This window comes from Entelurus aequoreus, linkage group LG04, assembly GCF_033978785.1.
Source record: "Entelurus aequoreus isolate RoL-2023_Sb linkage group LG04, RoL_Eaeq_v1.1, whole genome shotgun sequence".
Classification (NCBI taxonomy): domain Eukaryota; kingdom Metazoa; phylum Chordata; class Actinopteri; order Syngnathiformes; family Syngnathidae; genus Entelurus; species Entelurus aequoreus.
Window position 1 is genome coordinate 86,570,500 of NC_084734.1, and position 22,905 is coordinate 86,593,404.

The following is a 22,905-nucleotide window of genomic DNA, read 5'->3' on the forward strand; positions in this document are numbered from 1 at the left end:
TCACCTTGACTTCCTACGTCTCCGGGTCGCCAAACGCATCGGGTGAAGTCCTTCGTCCTTCTGCCGATCGCTGGAACGCAGGTGAGCACGGGTGTTGATGAGCAGATGAGGGCTGGCTGGCGTAGGTGGAGAGCTAATGTTTTTAGCATAGCTCTGTGCGGTCCGGTTGCTAAGCTAGCACAGCATTGTTAACCTTCGCCAGCCTGGAAAGCATTAACCGTGTATTTACATGTCCACGGTTTAATAGTATTGTTGATTTTCTATCTATCCTTCCAGTCAGGGGTTATTTTTTTTGCTTCTATATGCAGTTAAAGCACGATGCTATCACGTTAGCGTGGAATCCAATGAGCCAGCTTGTACCTAAGTTACGGTCAGAGCGAAAAAAGATACGTCCATCACTGCCTCTCAAGTCCTTCACTCTAACGTTCCTCATCCACGAATCTTTCATCCTCGCTCAAATTAATGGGGTAATCGTCACTTTCTCGGTCCGAATCTCTCTCGCTCCATTGTAAACAACGGGGAATTGTGAGGAATACTAGCTCCTGTGACGTCACGCTACTTCCGCTACAGGCAAGGCTTTTTTTTTATCAGCGAGCAAAAGTTGCGAACTTTATCGTCGATTTTCCTCTACTGAATCCTTTCAGCAAAATATGGCAATATCGCGAAATGATCAAGTATGACACATAGAATGGATCTGCTATCCCCGTTTAAATTTAAAAAAATCATTTCAGTAGGCCTTTAAAAGCGTTTAGACAGAAACATGTTCAGTTATGTAATAGCTTTTTTCACATATGTTGCACACAGTGATGATTCATTTGATGCGTTTCACACAATTGCAGAGATGCGGTGAATAAGTGTTTGGGTTCAATCCCCCCCTCCAGATGCTGGTCACCGAGGCTGTAGGGTCACGGTGCCTCACAAATGACCCCGAGCTCACACACACGCACACACACACACACACACACACACACACACACACACACACACACACACACACACACACACACACACACACACACACACACACACACACAGATACAGCGTAAATAGCATCACTGCCCCTCTTCCCTTCTTTCTGTCCTCACATCCACTCCCTCCATCTTCCCGGGTCGTCCACTCAGACTCCCACTTCTCTTCTACCTTTCCCCTCTGCAGCCCATCCCCCCCCCGTGTTCTCCGTCCATCCACTCCTTCTCCCTCGAGGCTGCAGATAAAGCCACTCCTCTTCCCATCCTTCCTCTGTCCTGCCATGCGAAGATTGTGTAACACGGCGCTGTGGCTACTCACCCTGACACGGTGGTAGTGATTTAGCGGAATTTAACTCCCCATCACTGCATTCCTCACTCACACTTTGACTTACGCATACATGTACAAACCCCAAAATCAGTGAAGGGTCACCACTTTGTGGACAAATGCCTGAGCAAATTGTCGAACAATTTAAGAACACCATTTCTCAACCAGCTATTGCAAGGAATTTAGGGATTTCACCATCTACAGCAGGGGTCACCAACGCGGTGCCCGCGGGCACCAGGTAGCCCGTAAGGACCAGATGAGTAGCCCGCTGGCCTGTTCTAAAAATAGCTCAAATAGCAGCACTTACCAGTGAGCTGCCTCTATTTTTTAAATTGTATTTATTTACTAGCAAGCTGGTCTCGCTTTGCCCGACATTTTTAATTCTAAGAGAGACAAAACTCAAATAGAATTTGAAAATCCAAGAAAATATTTGAAAGACTTGGTCTTCACTTGTTTCAATAAATTCATAATTTTTTTTACTTTGCTTCTTATAACTTTCAGAAAGACAATTTTAGAGAAAATATACAACCTTAAAAAGGATTTTAGAATTTTTAAACACATATACCTTTTTACCATTTAAATTCCTTCCTCTTCTTTCCTGACAATTTAAATCAATGTGTAAGTAAATTTGTTTATTTTTATTGTAAAGAATAATAAATACATTTTAATTTAATTCTTCATTTTAGCTTCTGTTTTTTCGACGAAGAATATTTGTGAAATATTTCTTCAAACTTATTATGATTAAAATTCAAAAAAAATATTTTGGCGAATCTAGAAAATATGTAGAATCAAATTTAAATCTTATTTCAAAGTCTTTTGAATTCCTTTGAAAATTTTTGTTCTGGAAAATCTAGAAGAAATAATGATTTGTCTTTGTTAGAAATATAGCTTGGTCCAATTTGTTATATATTCTAACAAAGTGTAGATTGGATTTTAACCTATTTAAAACATGTCATCAAAATTCTAAAATTAATCTTAATCAGGAAAAATTACTAATGATGTTCCATAAATTATTTTTTAATTTTTTCAAAAAGATTCGAATTAGCTAGTTTTTCTCTTCTTCTTTTCGGTTGAATTTTGAATTTTAAAGACTCGAAATTTAAGATAAACTATGTTTCAAAATGTAATTGTCATTTTTTTTCGTGTTTTCTCCTCTTTTAAACCATTCAATTAAGTGTAAATGTCATTAATTATTAATAATAACAGAGTTAAAGGTAAATTGAGCAAATTGGCTATTTCTGGCAATTTATTTAAGTGTGTATCAAACTGGTAGCCCTTCGCATTAATCACTACCCAAGAAGTAGCTCTTGCTTTCAAAAAGGTTGGTGACCCCTGGTCTACAGTCTGTAATATCATCAAAAGCATCAGAGAATATGGAGAAACCACTGCATGTAACATTGAATGCCCGTGACCTTGGATCCCTCAGGCGGTACTGCATCAAAAAGCGACATCAGTGTGTAAAGGATATCACCACATGGGCTCAGGAACTCTTCAGTAAACCACTGTCAGTAAATACAGTTCGTCGCTACATCTGTAAGTGCAAGTTAAAACTCTACTATGCAAATCAACAACATATCAACAACACCCAGAAACACCGCTGGCTTCGCTGGGCCCGAGCTAAGATGGACTGATGCAAAGTGTAAAAGTGTTCTGTGGTCTGACGAGTCCACATTTCACATTTTTTTGGGAAACTGTGGACGTCGTGTCCTCCGGAACAAAGAGGAAAAGAACCACCATTATGATCTGGAGAAATGAATTCACGCCTTTATCTCGACTCGTCTTGACTACTGCGATGCCCTGTATTTAGGCATTAGCCAGGCCTCCCTCGCCCGCCTGCAGCTCGTGCAGAACTCTGCTGCTGGTCTGCTAACACAGACCCGCAGACGTGAGCACATCACCCCTATACTAGCGTCCCTTCACTGGCTCCCTGTGCGTTACCGAATCAATTTTAAACTCCTTTTATTTGTTTTTAAATGTCTAAACAACCTCGCGCCAACATATCTCTCCGACCTCCTTCAACCTTACTGCCCCACCCGATCCCTAAGATCAGCCGATCAGCTGCTACTGACGGTCCCGGACACAAGGCCGAAGCTTAGAGGTGACAGAGCTTTCGCCGCTGCTGCTCCCAAGCTCTGGAACGACCTACCTCTTAGTGTTAGACAAGCCTCCTCTCTTCCTGTTTTTAAATCTCTCTTAAAAACATACTTTTAGTGTGTGTGTGAATGGGTGAATGTGGAAATACTGTCAAAGCGCTTTGGGCTCCTTAAAAAGGGGTAGAAAAGCGCTATACAAGTACGACCATTTACCATTTACCATTTTTATTCCATGGCTTTCAACACTGAGTGATATCCATCCTGCAATGGCGCCCCATAAAACACCTGCTGGGAACCTGTTTTTATGTTTTATTTATTTATTTTTTATCGTGTTCTGTTTGTGTCGTGTTGTGTTTGCTCGGTTCTCGTATTATCTTTTAACCCGCCCATTGTACAGCACTTTGGCTATACCCCTGTGGTCAATTTTAAATGTGCTTTATAAATAAAGTTGATTTGATTTGATTTGATCCGGATTGTTATAGGCGCAAAGTGTAAAAGCCAGCATGTGTGATGGTATGGGGGTGTATTAGTGCCCAAGACATGGGTAACTTACACATCTGTGAAGGCACCATTAATGCTGAAAGGTACATACAGGTTTTGGAGCAACATATGTTGCCATCCATGGACGCCCCTGCTTATTTCAGCAAGACAATGCCAAGCCACGTGTTACATCAACGTGGCTTCATAGTAAAAGAGTGCGGGTACTAGACTGGCCTGCCTGTAGTCCAGACCTGTCTCCCATTGAAAATGTGTGCCGCATTATGAAGCCTAAAATACCACAATGGACTGTTGAACAACTTAAGCTGTACATCAAGCAAGAATGGGAAAGAATTCCACCTGAGAAGCTTCAAAAATGTGTCTCCTCAGTTCCCAAACCTTTACTGAGTGTTGTTAAAAGGAAAGGCCATGTAACACAGTGGTGAACATGCCCTTTCCCAACTACTTTGGCACGTGTTGCAGCCATGAAATTCTAATTAATGATGATTTGCAAAGAAAAAAATAAAGTTTATCAGTTTGAACATCAAATATGTTGTCTTTGTAGTGCATTCAACTGAATATGGCTTGAAAAGGATTTGCAAATCATTGTATTCCGTTTATATTTACATCTAACACAATTTCCCAACTCATATGGAAACGGGGTTTGTACATCATGTGATGATGGCTGCAGCAACAACGTGGATCTAACTTGCGCCTGAGTCATACTAACTTGTGCCTAGCATCCGCGAAGCGTTCCACCAACAAAGATGGCTGTCACGCGATGTTAAGTACCTCATCTTTTACCATCATATTTGTACATGTCGTATTTGCTGATGTTGCTCTGTTGTTGTTGTTGTTGTTGTTGTTGTTGTTGTTGTGTTTGCTGTTGTTGTTTTTGTCTCTCTGTCTAATCCCCCTCTTGTCCCCACAATTCCCCCCTCTGTCTTCCTTTTTCTCTCTTTCTATCCCCTCCTTCTCCGGCCCGGCTGCACCAAATGATAATATAAATACATTTAATAAAGTCAAAATACAAATAAGGCAACAAGAGAAGTATCCTACACTTCTCTTTTGTAAAGTAAATCTGAACAGCCGATATGGGCATCTACATCTGCTATATGATTTGCCCGAGAAGCTGGACAGGACATAAAAAAAATAAAAATAAATATATTTAAAAAAAATAAATAAATAAAATAAATAAATAAAAAAAAGTACCTCATCGCAGGGAGCTATCCTGCGGATGATGTCTTTAAGCAGTCCGACCATCTTCTCGTCCTTAAAATCAGAGGGGAAGGTCTCGGTCCACTCCGTGAGCAGCTGTAAGATCTTGGGACCAAACTTGCGCACTTTTGCCTGGATGAAAGCCGGCGGGAAGAAAGGTGGTGAGCACACATGCATGCTTGCACGCGGTGTGTTTCGGATTTGTGGGCTGACCGTATCGAGCGGGCTCTGGTCCAGCTGCTGCTGCTTGATGCACTGCTCACACACGCGGGCCAGCAGCTCCGGAGGAGGGATGAACAGACGGGCGCTCAGCAAGAACGTAAACACGTAGGCTTTCTGGCGATGGACAGGAGGAGACAATTAGCATCAAGTCAACAGGAGCACTCACAGACCTCTGGCGAGGCTTCAACATGCAATACATCTGTAAACTCAATGTGGTTTGGATATTTATTGTTTTGGATTCAGAAGGATTGTTTTTTTTTATCAAATTGAAGGACAAACATCCTTTGAAGAACACCATATGGAAACTGGAAGCAGGAAGTTGCACATACTGTTGGCAGCATCACCCGTATAAATGACTGCATGACCGAGGGAATCATGTGGTGTCGCAAGAAGTTAACCATGAGCTGTTTTTAGTTGTGTTTGCTACTGAAATTATATTTTTTTATTCAAACGGGGATAGCAGATCCATTCTGTGTGTCATACTTGATCATTTCGCGATATTGCCATATTTTTGCTGAAAGGATTTAGTAGAGAACATCGACGATAAAGTTCTCAATTTTTGGTCGCTGATAAAAAAAAAAGCCTTGCCTGTACCGGAAGTAGCGTGACGTCACAGGTTGAAAGGCTCCTCACATTCCCCCGTTGTTTTCAATGCAGTGAGAGCGATTCGGACCGGGAAAGCGACGATTCCCCCATTAATTTGAGCCAGGATGAAAGATTTGTGGATGAGGAACGTGAGAGTGAAGGATTAAAGTGCAGTGCAGGACGTATCTTTTTTCGCTCTGACCGTAACTTAGGTACAGGTCGAGAACGCGAAATGGACATTCACAGTGACTTTTATCTCCACGACAATACATCGGCGAAACACTTTAGCTACGGAGCTAACGTGATAGCATCGGGCTTAACTGCATATAGAAACAAAAGAAATAAGCCCCTGACTGGAAGGATAGACAGAAAATCAACAATACTATTAAACCATGGACATGTAAATACACGGTTAATGCTTTCCAGCCTGGCGAAGCTTAACAATGCTGTTGCTAACGACGCCATTCAAGCTAACTTAGCAACGGGACCTCACAGAGCTATGCTAAAAACATTAGCTATCCACCTACGCCAGCCAGCCCTCATCTGCTCATCAACACCCATGCTCACCACCTGCGTTCCAGCGATCGGACGGAGCGACGAAGGACTTCACCCGATCATCCGTGCGGTCGGCGGCTAGCATCGGCTAGCGTCGGCTAGCGCGTCTGCTATCCAAGTCAAAGTCCTCCTGGTTGTGTTGCTGCAGCCAGCCGCTAATACACCGATCCCACCTACAACTTTCTTCTTTGCAGTCTTCATTGTTAATTAAACAAATTGCAAAAGATTCACCAACACAGATGTCCAGAATACTGTGGAATTTTGAGATGAAAACAGAGCTTTTTGTATTGTATTCAATGGCGTCCGAATACTTCCATTTCAACGATTGACGTCACGCGCATACGTCATCATACATAGACGTTTTCAACCGGAAGTTTAGCGGGAAATTAAAAATGTCACTTTATAAGTTAACCCGGCCGTATTGGCATGTGTTGCAATGTTAAGATTTCATCATTGATATATAAACTATCAGATTGCGTGGTCGCTAGTAGTGGCTTTCAGTAGGCCTTTAATTGTCTTTTGCTGATCCCAATTACCGTATTTTTCGGACTATAAGTCGCAGTTTTTTGGGTTCGACTTATACTCAGGAGCAACTTGTGTGTGAAATTATTAACACATTAGCGTAAAATATCAAATTATATTATTTAGTTCATTCACGTAAGAGACTAGACCAGTGGTTCTTAACCTTGTTGGAGGTACCGAACCCCACCAGTTTCATATGCGCATTCACCGAACCCTTCTTTAGTGAAAAATAAAATGTTTTTTTTTTTCAAATTCAAGACAAAGTTATATGTTTTTGGTAACACTTTAGTATGGGGAACATATTCTAAGCAACAAAGACTTATGCTAGGTTCACACCAACGGCACTTTGACGGCGCTTTAAAGCGGCATGCAAAGCGGCGTTAAAGCGTAACAAAGCCTGATTAAAGCGTGAGGGTCCTAATGGATCGTGGGGAAGCTTGTAGTGAAGCGGGACATGCGGCAAGTGCGCCAAAATTTTTTAAACGGTTTAAAAAAATTCTGCGCTCTGTCAAGAATGGAATAAAACGCCGAGAGCGTGTCAAAGCGTGACAAAGCTCAGCAAAGCTTGACTAAAAGCGTAGGAAAGCTTAACAGATCTTGGTTGAAAGCGCGGACCCCAGTCTACAACTACAAATAGGAAGTGACTGTGATATTGACTAGTGACATTGAAACTTGATATAAAACCAACACAGGATTACAAATCCATTCTCTTTTGCATCATTGCCTTTTTTATACCATGATCATTGTTTCTGTACTTCTGCTGTTTGATGTTTGATGTTGCAGTTTGACATTACTGTCTATCATTTTTATGTATGAAAATGTTAATAATAAAGAGAATATGTTACGTTTAAAAGAAATGCCTTTTATTATTGTCAACTAGCATAAGAAATGAAAGATAGATATTTATTAAGATGACAAAGAAATTAAGATATAAAACATAATATAATGGAAAAAAAAGAGAAATTGAAGAAATAAATGAATATAAAAAATAAAAGAAATGCCTTTTATTATTGCCAACTAGCATAGGAAATGAAAGATAGATATTTATTAAGATGACAAAGAAATAAAAGAAATGAAGATATAAAACATAATATAACGGAAAAAAAAGAGAAATTGAAAAAATAAATGGATATAAAAAATGTGTGGAAAACAGTATACTGAGTTTTTCACATTTTTTTTTACTTATTTGTTTATCATATTTCTCTTTTTTATTAAATTATGTGTTTTATCCTGTATATAATAAAACAAAAAGAGAAATCAAATAAATAGATAAATCTAAAAAAAATGTGGGGAAAACTTAGTATACTGAGTTTTTCACATTTTTTTAAACTTATTTATCATATTTCTCTTTTTTATTACATTATCTGTTTTATCCTGTATATAATAAAACAAAAAGAGAAATCAAATAAATAGATACATCTAAAAAAATGTGGGGAAAACTTAGTATACTGAGTTTTTCACATTTTTTTCTTATTTTTGTTGTAACAATGCCCAACAGAGCTTGATAATCGTGTCAGAGCCTGATTTAAAGCGTCAGGATCGCATCAAAGCGTAATAAAGTTCAATAAAGCGTAATAAAACGTATCAAAGCGTGATTTAAAGCGTATCAAAGCGGGATCAAAGCGGCATCAAATCGTGAGGAACGGTAACAAAGCGGCAACTAATTCGTATCAGAGCGTATCAAAGCAAAACATTACTTCGGAGATCGGGATATTCGTGGAAAAATTGACAAAAATGCCGGCGCTTTGCTCGCTGCTTTAAAGCGCGGCAAGCGCCGTTGGTGTGAACCAGGCATTAATTTAGAGTTATTTGGACACTAGGGGAACATATTCTAAGTAATAAAGACTTAATTTAGAGTTATTTGGTTAGGATTAGGGTCAGGGTTAGAGGGTTAGGGTTATAATAAGGCCATGCTGAATAAGGCATTAATAAGTACTTAATAATGACTAGTTAAGAGCCAATATGTTACTAATTTGCATGTTAATAAGCAACTAATTAATGGTGAATATGTTCCGCATACTAAAGTGTTACCATGTTTTTATACTGGTGCATAAAATGAAGCGTGCATGAACATCACCTTGTTCAAACAACAAAACCAACACAGTGCATGAACTCACAACAAACTACACACCTGCAAACCAGTCAGCTGTTGCCATATCCGTAATACGCCGATAGGGAGAAGTTTGTATTTACACGATGAGTCGGGTGTGTCTTGACCTCCGCCGAACCCCTGAGGCCGACTCACCCAACCCCTAGGGTTCCATCGAACCCAGGTTAAGAACCACTGGACTAGACCGGGGGTCGGCAACCCGCGCCACCCTAGTGGCTCTCTGGAGATTTTTCAAAAATGTATGAAGAATGGAAAAAGATGAGCGGAAAAAATATTTTTAATATTTAATATTTTTTTGTTTTAGTATGTTTTCTGTAGGAGGACAAACATGACACAAACCTCCCTAATTGTTATAAAGCACACTGTTTATATTAAACATGCTTCACTGATTCGAGTATTTGGCGAGCGCCGTTTTGTCCTACTAATTTTGGCGGTCCTAGAACTCACCGTAGTTTGTTAACATGTACAACTTTCTCCGACTTTCTAGGACGTGTTTTTAATGCCACTTCTTTTTCTGTCTCATTTTGTCCACACACACTTTTAACGTTGTGCATGAGTGCACAAAGGTGAGTTTTGTTGATGTTATTGACTTGTGTGGAGTGCTAATCAGACATGTTTGGTCACTGCATGACTGCAAGCTAATCGATGCTAACATGCTATTTAGGCTAGCGATATGTACATATTGCATCATTATGCCTCATTTGTAGCTATATTTGAGCTCATTTAGTTTCCTTTAAGTCCTCGTAATTCAATTTATATCTCATGACACACTATCTGTATGTAAAATGGCTTTTAATTTTTTGCGGCTCCAGACAGATTTGTTTTTGTATTTTTGCTCCAATATGGCTCTTTCAACATTTTGGGTTGCCGACCCCTGGACTAGACGTATAAGATTTCATGGGATTTAGCGATTAGGAGTGACAGATTGTTTGGTAAACGTATAGCATGTTCTATATGTTATAGTTATTTGAATGACTCTTACCATAATATGTTACGTTAACATACCAGTTGGTTATTTATGCCTCATATAACGTACACTTATTCAGCCTGTTGTTCACTATTCTTTAGACATTTTAAATTGCCTTTCAAATGTCTATTCTTGGTGTTGGCTTTTATCAAATACATTTCCCCAAAAAATGCTATTTATACTCCAGTGTGACTTATATATGTTTTTTTTCCTTCTTTATTATGCATTTTCGGCCGGAGCGACTTATACTCGGAAAAATACGGTAATGCTTTTCAGCTTTTGGGCGGTGGTCAGCACTTGTGATTTTATTTGCTCTTGCACGGCTGGACGATTGTCTTATTTCGATACAATTTTGCTATATTATTTATCAATGCAGAATATGTATTATTTATTGCTTATTACTATTCTTTAGCTTCTCATTGCGTTTTTAGTTTGTTGCTGTATGTAAAGACGGCACAAGTGAAGTGACAGCTGCTTGTCCATTGTTTTCTTTCATGTTTTCTCTCATTCATGTGTTTTTACCTTTTTGTTTAAATTAGTCATATTATGCCTTTTTTTTTTCAAATTTAAAAACACTTTCTTGTGGTCTACATCAGTGGTCCCCAACCACCGGTACCGGTCCGTGGACCGATTGGTACCAGGCCGCGGCCGCACAAGAAATCTTTTTTTTATTTTTTTATTTTTTATTTTTTATTAAATCAACATAAAAAACACAATATATACATTATATATCAATATAAATCAATACAGTCTGCAGGGATACAGTCTGTAAGCACACATGATTGTATTTCTTTATGACAAAAAAAAAAAAAAAAAAAAAATTTTTTTTTTTTACTACCTCGGGATAGTAGTCGGCGGTAGGCACCAGATTCTGGATGAGGGTTTCCAGTGAGGCGGAGGTGATGGGAGGCCCATCCGCCAGGCAAGTGGCGGGTCCCTGGCCCTCCTGCGTGTTCTCCTCTTCCTCCTCCTCCCCAGGCTCAGCGCAGGCCAGATGGGGGCTGAAGCCACTGGGAGTGGTGAACATGGTGCCAGGGCACACAGTCTGGGGCATTCCTGGCTGGGGTTGAATGGAAACACACATCAAATATATTGTCAGTCAAAAAAAACAACAACAAAAAAAAATCAGGTGCATGTGTGTTTTGCTTGTGGTCATGCGGTTCTCTCTTCATCCTTCCCAGTGCATCAACCACTGCTCAGTAATGTCATGGTCTGGGGACAAAAGACGGCCCCTCAACAGCTGTGCCAGATCTCCCACATGACAACTGAAAATGTGGGTCACTCCGTCGCTAAGGAAACCGGTCATAAAGCGAGCGCGCGGCTTCCATTTCTGCCCCGTATACGTCTTTCACTGTAGGTATTGGGGTTGCACCCTTTAAAAAATTCAACATGCAGCTTTCCTGACACTGCAGCGGAGTACTCATTGAAGGAAGAGGAGAACTGTGCACGGATACACACCAACAGATGGCATTATGTTCCTCAAAGGAAAAACAAACGCACGCACACACACACAAGCTGAAAAAAGAGCTATTAAGCAACACGTCGGAAGTTATTTAAGATGCTGACAATGCGTATTATCCCTGCTGGATAATGAATAGTCTTCAGCCAGACGGAGGGCCTTGAATGAATGCATGAGAGCACATAAACAAAACAAACAAATCAGAAGCAAAGTAGTCTGCATTTCAACTTTAAAGGCCTACTGAAATGATTTTTTTTATTTAAACGGGGATAGCAGATCTATTCTATGTGTCATACTTGATCATTTCGCGATATTGCCATATTTTTGCTGAAAGGATTTAGTAGAGAACAACGACGATAAAGATTGCAACTTTTGGTATCTGATAAAAAAAAGGCTTGCCCCTACCGGAAGTAGCGTGACGTAGTCAGTTGAACATATACGCAAAGTTCCCTATTGTTTACAATGATGGCCGCATGAAGTGAGAGAGATTCGGACCGAGAAAGCGACAATTTCCCCATTAATTTGAGCGAGGATGAAAGATTTGTGGATGAGTAAAGTGCAAGTGAAGGACTAGTGGGGAGTTGAAGCTATTCAGATAGGGAAGATGCTGTGAGAGCCGGGGGTGACCTGATATTCAACTGGGAATGACTACAACAGTAAATAAACACAAGACATATATATACTCTATTAGCCACAACACAACCAGGCTTATATTTAATATGCCACAAATTAATCCTGCATAAAAACACCTACGTGTTTGTTATGCTAGCTCCTAGCTCCTCTCCTAGCTCCTAGCTTCATAGAACACGCCAATACAATTCAAACACCTGATCAACACACACAATCACTCAGCCCAAAAGACCGTTCACCTAACCCAAGGTTCATAAAGCTCATATATTTTTAAAAAGTTACGTACGTGACGCGCACGTACGGTCAAGCTATCAAATGTTTAGCAGCCAAGGCTGCATACTCACGGTACCTGGTATTCAGCTGGGAATGACTAAAACAGTAAATAAACACAAGACATATATTTACTCTATTAGCCACAACACAACCAGGCTTATATTTAATATGACACAAATTAATCCTGCATAAAAACACCTACGTCTTTGTTATGCTAACTCCTAGCTCCTATGCTAGCTCCTAGCTCCATAGAACACGCCAATACAATTCAAACACCTGATCAACACACACAATCACTCAGCCCAAAAGACCGTTCACCTAACCCAAGGTTCATAAAGCTTATATATTTTAAAAAAGTTACGTACATACGCAAAAAAAAGTTGCGCACATACGGTCAAGCGATCAAATGTTTAGAAGCCAAAGCTGCATACTCACAGTAGCACGTCTGCGTCTTTGTCATCCAAATCAAAGTAATCCTGGTAAGAGTCTGTGTTGTCCCAGTTCTCTACAGGCGTCTGTGTATCGAAGTCAAAAGTCCTCCTGGTTAGAGTCTCTGTTATCCGAGTTCTTCCATCTTGACTGCATCTTTCGGGAATGTAAACAAAGAAGCGCCGGCTGTGTACTGTTGTTGCTGACTTCGTTCGAAAAATACGTCCATTTCGCACCGACAACTTTCTTCTTTGCTTGCTCAGCTTCCTTCTCCATAATGCAATGAACATGATTGCAACAGATTCACGAACACAGATGTCCAGAATACTGTGGAATTATGAAATGAAAACAGAGCTTTTTCGTATTGGCTTCAATGTGGAAGGCATACCCGTGTTCGCCGGGCTACGTCACGCGCATACGTCATCCTCAGAGGCGTTTCGAACCGGAAGTTTAGCGGCAAATTTAAAATGTCACTTTATAAGTTAACCCGGCCGTATTGGCATGTGTTATAATGTTAAGATTTCATCATTGATATATAAACTATCAGACTGCGTGGTCGGTAGTAGTGGCTTTCAGTAGGCCTTTAAAAGCATTTTTGTTCTTCAAATCTCGACAGTGCGCCTTATAGAGATGCGCGGATAGGCAATTATTTCATCTGCAACCGCATCACAAAAGTCGTCATCCACCCAAACTAACATTTTATCAAAGCCACAACCGCCCGCCACACACCCGTTGTTATATAACTAATATAGATATATATAATATAGGGGGGGGGGGGGGGGGTTATTGTAGGGGAGAAGAAATTTGGCGTGACAGCTGCAGCAGTGCCTGATGAATAATTGCCTGTTTCAAAGAGTGCTGCTCGTTTTTCGTATGTGGGTAACAACGTTTAACTATGTATATACACTACCGTTCAAAAGTTTGGGGTCACCCAAGCAATTTTGTGGAATAGCCTTCATTTCTAAGAACAAGAATAGACTTTCGAGTTCCAGATGAAAGTTCTCTTTTTCTGGCCATTTTGAGCGTTTAATTGATCCCACAAATGTGATGCTCCAGAAACTCAATCTGCTCAAAGGAAGGTCAGTTTTGTAGCTTCTGTAACGAGCTAAACTGTTTTCAGATGTGTGAACATGATTGCACAAGGGTTTTCTAATCATCAATTAGCCTTCTGAGCCAATGAGCAAACACATTGTACCATTAGAACACTGGAGTGATAGTTGCTGGAAATGGGCCTCTATACACCTATGTAGATATTGCACCAAAAAGCAGACATTTGCAGCTAGAATAGTCATTTACCACATTAGCAATGTATAGAGTGTATTTCTTTCAAGTTAAGACTAGTTTAAAGTTATCTTCATTGAAAAGTACAGTGCTTTTCCTTCAAAAATAAGGACATTTCCATGTGACCCCAAACTTTTGAACGGTAGTGTATATTTCCGAATTGGTTCAACCGCCACCCGCCCGAATCTATTCAAAATCTATTTTTTTTGTCATGCATCCGCCCGACCCGCGGATTATCCGCGGACTCCGCGGTTGTGTCCGCAAACCGCGCATCTCTAGCGCCTTATAACCCGGTGCGCCTACTGTACGGAATAATTCTGGTTTTGCTTACCGACCTCGAAGAAATTTTATTTGGTACATGGTGTAATGATAAGTGTGACCAGTAGATGGCAGTCAAACATAAGAGATACGTGTAGACTGCACTATGAAGGCAATATGACTCAGGTAAACAACACCAACATTTTATATGTTCCATTGAAAATATAGAACATTACACATGGCGCTCAAAACTCTATCAAAAAGTTTTAGTATGACTTTGGTAAGCTATAAAGCCGCACCACTTGATGGATTGTACTGTGCTTCAACATACCAGTATTATTATGGTGTGTGTATAAGGTAAGCAGTGTTTCCCATAAACTGCCAAGATACCTGTGGCGGTGGGGGCGTGGTCACCATGACATCATCGAGTAATTTGCATAATTTACTACAAGATATGATTTTCTCTAAAAAGGCTCAAAAAATGTATACTTACTAATTAATAATAACAGTTTTGTTTTAAACATCCATCCATCCATCCATTTTACAATATAATTACAACACTTTATGTACATATTTATATACAGATTTGAACAATAAGTTATTCACTGAAATATATTTATTAATTGTGGTTCTTACAAAAAATATATCTTATAAAATATAAAAGCTAAAATGTCTCTTAAAGCTCTGCCCCTTTAATTAGTGCATACTAAATAATTTAACTTTAGCCTACTACTACAACCATATTATTTACCAGCAACATAAAGTGAAACAGAGGCAGAAGTGTCCTGCCACAGTCAGTAACAAATAAACAGAAAACAGTAGTGGTCAAATAGAAATAAGGCAACAAGAGAAGTATCCTACACTTCTCTTTTGTAAAGTAAATCTGAACAGCCGATATGGGCATCTACATCAACTATATGATTTGCCTGAGAAGCTGGACAGGACAAAAAAAAATTGTAAAAAATGTTTTAATAAAAATAAATAAATATTTTTTTTTAATTTTTTTATTTGTGGCGGACGTAATTCTTTCGTGGCGGGCCGCCACAAATAAATGAATGTGTGGGAAACACTGGTAAGACATTATCTGGCGTTTTGTTTCGCAATATTATGCAAAAGCAACTTTTCTTACCTTCTGATCTGTATTTGGGATCTGCATAAATCCTGAAAAATTGCGCGTGTCCGCGTTTGTATTACGTGCCGACACCATAGTCGATAAGCTTCTTTTTTTTCTCTATCTTCTTGTTATGGGACATTCATCCTCCGCTGCTGACATTTCTAATATAAAGTAGTGTAAAGTTCTTACTTATATCTGTCAGTAAACTCGCCATGAAAACACTAAAACATACCGGTGTAGTGAGTTTACATTATTCACCCAAGGAACTTTAGTTTTTAGCGAGTTCCGGTCGGGACACATTCCCGGCCATGTTGGTGTTTCCGGATGAGGAGATGCTGCTCCGTTATTGATTGAAGTAAAGTCGAAATGTCATTAAAACAGTTAGCTCCATCTTTTGACACTTCTTCCACTCCCGTCCTTGCACGCTACAACAAAGATGACGGGGAGAAGACGCTGTCGAAGGTGAGCCACGTAAATAAGACTGCCCACAAGATGCGCCGCTTCGTGGGCGGTCTTATTTGCCGGAAATGTGTCCCAGGAAAAATCGTCCGACCGCAACTCTCTAATAACTAAAGTTCCTTGGGTGAATAATGTGAACTCACTACACCGGTATGTTTTAGCGCTTTCATGGCGAGTTTACTGACAGATATAAGTAAGAACTTTACACTACTTTATATTAGAAATGGCAACAGCAGAGGATGAATGTCCCATAAAAAATAACGGAGAAAAAGAAGAAGCTTATCGACTACGGTGTCGCCACGGACCACAAAGGCGGACATGCGCAAATTTTCAGGACTTATGCAGATCCCAAATACACATCAGCAAGTACCAGAAGGTAAGAAAAGTTGCTTTTGCATGATATTTCAAAACAAAACCCCAGATAATATGTCTTACCTTATACACACCATAATAAAACTGGTATGTTGAAGCACAGTACAATCCATCAAGTGGTGTGGCTTCATAGCTTACCAAAGTCGTACTAAAACATATTGATAGATTTTTGAGCGCCGTGTGTAATGTTCTATATTTTCAATGGAACATACAACATTTTGGTGTTGTTTACTTGAGTCATATTGCAGTCTACACGTATCTCTTAAGTGTGACTGCCATCTACTGGTCACACTTATCATTACACTACATACAGAAATAAAATAGCACCGAGGTCTGTAAGCAAAACCAGAATTATTTCCTACATTAGGCACGCCGGGTTATAAGGCGCACTGTTGAGTTTTGAGGGGGAAAAAAGGACTTTAAGTGCGCCTTATAGTCCAGAAAATACGGTAAGTGCTTCTGTTTTGTTTAGCAATGAAGTTAGCAATAGAGTTCAAATGGACTTAGAATGAGGCTTCTTTAAGAAGCATAAGTATACTACAAAAGAAGAGATTTTTTTGTTAATCTGATTATTTTTCATGGCATTGATTATAATTAGAGATGTCCGATAATATCGGACTGCCGATATTATCGGCTGATAAATGCTTTAAAATGTAATATCGGAAATGATCGGTATCGGTTTCGAAAAGTAAAATGTATGACTTTTTAAAACGCCGCTGTGTACACGGACGTAGGGAGAAGTACAGAGCGCCAATAAACCTCAAAGGCACTGCCTTTGCGTGCCGGCCCAATCACATAATATCTACGGCTTTTCACACACACAAGTGAATGCAACGCATACTTGGTCAACAGCCATACAGGTCACACTGAGGGTGTCCGTATAAACAACTTTAACACTGTTACAAATATGCGCCACGCTGTGAACCCACACCAAACAAGAATGACAAAACACATTTCGGGAGAACATCCGCACCGTAACACAACATAAACACAACAGAACAAATACCCAGAAGCAGCACTAACTCTTCCGGGACGCTACAATATACACCCCCGCTACCCCTACCCCCAACCCCGCCCACCTCAACCTATATAATGCACTTTGTGACTTCAATAATAAATATGGCAGTGCCATGTTGGCATTTTTTTCCATAACTTGAGTTGATTTATTTTGGAAAACCTTGTTACATTGTTTACTGCAGGGGTCACCAACCTTTTTGAAACCAAGAGCTACTTCTTGGGTAGTGATTAATGCGAAGGGCTACCAGTTTGATACACACTTAAATAAATTGCCAGAAATAGCCAATTTGCTCAATTTACCTTTAACTCTATGTTATTATTAATAATTAATGATATTTACACTTAATTGAACGGTTTAAAAGAGGAGAAAACACGAAAAAAAATGACAATTAAATTTTGAAACATAGTTTATCTTCAATTTCGACTCTTTAAAATTCAAAATTCAACCGAAAAAAAGAAGAGAAAAACTAGCTAATTCGAATCTTTTTGAAAAAATTTAAAAAAGAATTTATGGAACATCATTAGTAATTTTTCCTGATTAAGATTAATTTTAGAATTTTGATGACATGTTTTAAATAGGTTAAAATCCAATCTGCACTTTGTTAGAATATATAACAAATTGGGCCAAGCTATATTTCTAACAAATCATTTCTTCTAGATTTTCCAGAACAACATTTTTTAAAGAAATTCAAAATACTTTGAAATAAGATTTAAATTTGATTCTACAGATTTTCTAGATTTGCCAGAATAATTTTTTTGAATTTTAATCATAAGTTTGAAGAAATATTTCACAAATATTCTTCGTCAAAAAAAACAGAAGCTAAATTGAAGAATTAAATTAAAATGTATTTATTATTCTTTACAATAAAAAAAAAAAAAATTACTTGAACATTGATTTAAATTGTCAGGAAAGAAGAGGAAGGAATTTAAAAGGTAAAAAGGTATATGTGTTTAAAAATCCTAAAATAATTTTTAAGGTTGTATTTTTTCTCTAAAATTGTCTTTCTGAAAGTTATAAGAAGCAAAGTAAAAAAATTAATGAATTTATTTAAACAAGTGAAGACCAAGTCTTTAAAATATTTTCTTGGATTTTCAAATTCTATTTGAGTTTTGTCTCTCTTAGAATTAAAAATGTCGAGCAAAGCGAGACCAGCTTGCTAGTAAATAAATAACATTTAAAAAATAGAAGCAGCTCACTGGTAAGTGCTGCTATTTGAGCTATTTTTAGAACAGGCCAGCGGGCTACTCATCTGGTCCTTACGGGCTACCTGGTGCCCGCGGGCACCGCGTTGGTGACCCCTGCTGTAATGCATCCGGCGGGCCATCACAACAAAATTAGGCATAATAATGTGTTAATTCCACGACTGTATATATCTGTATCGGTTGATATCGGAATCGGTAATCAAGAGTTGGACAATATCGGAATATCTGCAAAAAAGCCATTATCGGACATAATGGATTATAACTGGGAAAATCTTCACTTTTGGATTGAGGTCAAAACAAACATCCTTGGTTGTAAACCGTCTCGGATCAGCTCAATTACAACCCTCTGTTACTGGAAGAAACCTGAGAATGGCATTGTTTAATTCATGGGTGACCTACTGGCTCCCTTACCCCCCGTGATCAGCCGCATCGATAAGACAACACCCGGGACCCTGGGGTGAAAGGTCAAGCGCTCACTGGCGCGCAGAAGAGCATGTCTCAAGTTTCCTTTGTGAGAGAGGCTCAGTTTCTCTTTGTTCTGCTGCACTTCTTAGTGCATGGGCGCACACCTCCACCCAAACACACGCAGACAGGCAAACAAAAGGCTAAAGGTTGGAGGATGGGTGGTGTTGCCAAAGCGGGTCAACGGCTGGCTTTCTGAAACCTGCAAATGTGTCTTATGCTAGACTACTGCAACACACTTCTTGTGGGGATCCCCAGCAAGAACATCCAGAAGCTGCAGTACATACACAATAGTGCTGCTAGGATCCTGATGAGAGTGCGGAAATACGACCATATCACACCAATTCTCAGATCCATTCACTGGCTTCCTGTTCCACTCAGGATGGAATACAAAGTCTCCCGACTGACCCACCATGGAAATGCCCCCCCTCTACCTCAAAGAACTACTCACCCCCAAATCCTCCACACGACACCTCCGCTCCGGACAGGCTAAACTCCTCCAACCTCCCAGGACAAAGCTACGAACTATGGCTCCCAGTCTGTGGAATGCTCTCCCTGACCACCTGAGGGCACCACAGACTGTGGATGCTTTTAAAAAAGGCTTAAAAACCCTTCTTTAAAAAAAAAAAAAGCCTTTTTATAGATATATGCATACTAGTTCTAGCCATTAGGCCAGACCTGGGCAAATTAAGGCCCGGGGGCCTTAATTTGCCCGTTAAGCTTTTCAATCTGGCCCGTCGGACATTCCCAAATATTTTTTTTTACATCTTTAAGATGGAAAGTGTATGATGTGCAGTGATGTTTTCTAATGAGCGTAAGTCTTGAACTATACTAAGTATTTCAATGGTTGGAATCTGCGCTTATGGATGATATACGAGTTGGTAATCTAATTAGTTACTATGGTCATCTAATTAGTTACTATGGTCATCTAATTAGTTACTATGGTCTAGGGCTGCAACAACTAATCGATTAAATCGATTAAAATCGATTATTAAAATAGTTACCGATTAATTTGGTCATCGATTCGTTGGATCTATGCTTTTTTTTTCTTTTTTTTTCTTTTTTTAAAAATAAACCTTTATTTAAAAACTGCAACATTTACAAACAGCTGAGAAACAATAATCAAAATAAGTATGGTGCCAGTATGCTGGGTTTTTTTCAATAAAGTACTGGATAGGATAGAAATGTAGTTTGTCTCTTTTATCCGATTATTAATCGATTAATCGAAGTAATAATCGACCGGTTAATCGATTATCAAATGAATCGTTAGTTGCAGCCCTACTATGGTCATCTAATTAGTTACTATGGTAATCTACGTCACAGCAGCTCAGACGAGGCACCAAGCAGTGTGGGCGGGACGCGTTTCCACGGACGCGGAAGGAGATTTTCACAACAAAGTTCTAAAGCTTAGTGATGTATCAGATATATCAGATTGTAGGTGGGTTTGTTTTGTACCCTTCGCGTTCATATTTCACTGTTTGTTGCATTTTTGTTGCGTTTCACTTGATTGTAAAATATGCAGATCGAAAGGGGGTGTGACATGCACATTTTGTCAATATTCAGTGTTTTATCATTCATAGAAAAAATAAAATTCCATTACGTTTTTAAAGGCGGTCTGTCATAACGTTTTTAGCATTCAATCAGACATTATTGTGAGGTTTTGGATTAGTGTTCCTAAAAAATAGATATACCGGCCCCCAGACACATTTTTTTTCTCTAAATGTGGCCCCCAAGTCAAAATAATTGCCCAGGCTGTTCTAGTTTTAATTTTTTTAAATTATCTTTTTATTATTATTATTGTTTTCAATACACTGTAGCACTTTGAGGTTATTTGCTCAATGTAAAGTGCTTTTTACAAATAAAATCTATTATTATTATTATTATTATGTTGGGACTAACATAGCTTCTAGAACGGAGGTCCTCAATTACGTTTGACCAAACATTTTCGCTTCAAAATAGTATTGTCAAGATGGAAATTAATTTCAGAAGTGGGTTGCAGCAGCCTCCTTTGGATTGCATTAACACAGACGTGGCCTGTGGGGGGACTGAAACTGGAAGGAAGTGTTCTGTGTAATAGGTCAAGCCGAAGGAGCAGAAACTGCTTTTGTAAAATCTCCAAGATCTACAAATCATTTCATGCATGCAAACCCTCGCAGACACACACACACACACACACACACACACACACACCCTCAATTAATTTTTCAAGTCAGTTTTATTGCACGTGCAACGACTTCCTGTATCGCTTGAGATAATCTTCCCTTTATTTCTCCCCGACGCTTCCTGCTCAGTGCCAGCAGCTGTCTGCATGCATGTGATTCATCATTGCGTCACACACACCCTTTCAGCCAATAACTCCCCGAGTCTGGTTAGGCGGGAAGCTGCACTACAGTCAGGGGTCGGCAACCCAACATGTTGAAAGAGGACCAAAAGTAGAAAAAAACAAATCGGTCTGCAGCCGCAAAAAGTTAAAAGCCTTATGTACTGTAAATCAGTGGTCCCCAACCACCGGGCCGCACAAGAAATTAAAAAAAAAAAAAAAAAAAAAAATTTTTTTTTTTTTTAATGTAATCAACATAAAAAACACAATATATACATTACATATCAATATAGATCAATACAGTCTGCAGGGATACAGTCCGTAAGCACACATGATTGTATTTATTAAAGTAAAAAATAAAAAAATAAAAACATTTAAATACATTTAATGATCTCAAATACACTGTACCTACTAACGAGGTATAATGATGCAATATGTACATACAGCTAGCATTGATTAGCTTGCAGTCATGCAGTGACCAAATATGTCTGATTAGCATTACCATGAATTGATTAACGTGGATGGACCCCGACTTAAACAAGTTGAAAAACTTATTGGGGTGTTACCATGTAGTGGTCAATTGTACGGAATATGTACTGTACTGTGCAATCTACTAATACAAGTTTCAATCAATCAATCAAAGCACTCCACAAAAGTCAATAACATCAACAACGTTCACCTTTGTGCATTCACGCACAGCAGTGTTTCCCACACATTCATTTATTTGTGGCGGCCCGCCACGAAAGAATTACGTCCGCCACAAATAAAATAAAAAATTTTTTAAAAAAAAATAAATAATTTTTTACTTTTTTGTCCTGTCCGGCTTCTCAGGCAAATCATATAGTTGATGTAGATGCCCATATAGGCTGTTCAGATTTACTTTACAAAAGAGAAGTGTAGGATACTTCTCTTGTTGCCTTATTTGTATTTGACCACTACTGTTTTCTGTTTATTTGTTACTGACTGTGGGAGGACACCTCTGCCTCTGTTTCACTTTATGTTGCTGGTAAATAATATGGTTGTAGTAGTAGGCTAAAGTTCAATTATTTAGTATGCACTAATTAAAGGGGCAGAGCTCTAACAGACATTTTAGCTTTTATATTTTATAAGATATATTTTTTGTAAGAACCACAATTAATAAATATATTTCAGTGAATAACTTATTGTTCAAATCTGTATATAAATATGTACATAAAGTGTTGTAATTATATTGTAAAATGAATGGATGGATGGACGTTTAAAGCAAAACTGTTATTATTAATTAGTAAGTATGCATTTTTTGAGCCTTTTTAGAGAAAATCATATCATTGTAGTACATTATGCAAATTACTCGATGATGTCATGGTGACCACGCCCATAGCCACGCCCCCACCGCCACAGGTATCTTGCCAGTTTATGGGAAACACTGCACAGCATAAAACGTTTGGTGGACAAAATGAGACAAAGAAGGAGTGGCATGAAACAAGTCTGTCTGTGGCAGCGAGGGAGAAAGTTGTACACATAAACCAACAACGGTGAGTTCAAAGACCGCCAAAATTAGTAGGACAAAACAAATATTGTCAACAGTGAAGCGTGTTTAATATAAA

At 39.0% G+C, this 22,905-nt stretch overlaps 1 protein-coding gene across 2 annotated transcripts in view; it reads right to left on the bottom strand.

The window, feature by feature from the left end:
- Positions 1-22,905, bottom strand: part of LOC133649119 (ras-GEF domain-containing family member 1C-like) — a 107,944-nt gene that overhangs the window by 31,611 nt on the left and 53,428 nt on the right. Inside the window, exons 2-4 of one of the 2 annotated variants that reach the window (XM_062045922.1) lie at positions 10,881-11,098; positions 5,295-5,417; positions 5,076-5,213 (exon numbers count right to left, since the gene is read on the bottom strand). In XM_062045922.1, the coding sequence (XP_061901906.1) occupies positions 5,076-5,213; positions 5,295-5,417; positions 10,881-11,096 (477 nt within the window). In that variant the 5' untranslated portion in view covers positions 11,097-11,098. Of the gene's footprint in view, positions 1-5,075; positions 5,214-5,294; positions 5,418-10,880; positions 11,103-22,905 lie in introns of both variants that reach the window. The other variant, XM_062045921.1, reaches the window with a different exon arrangement.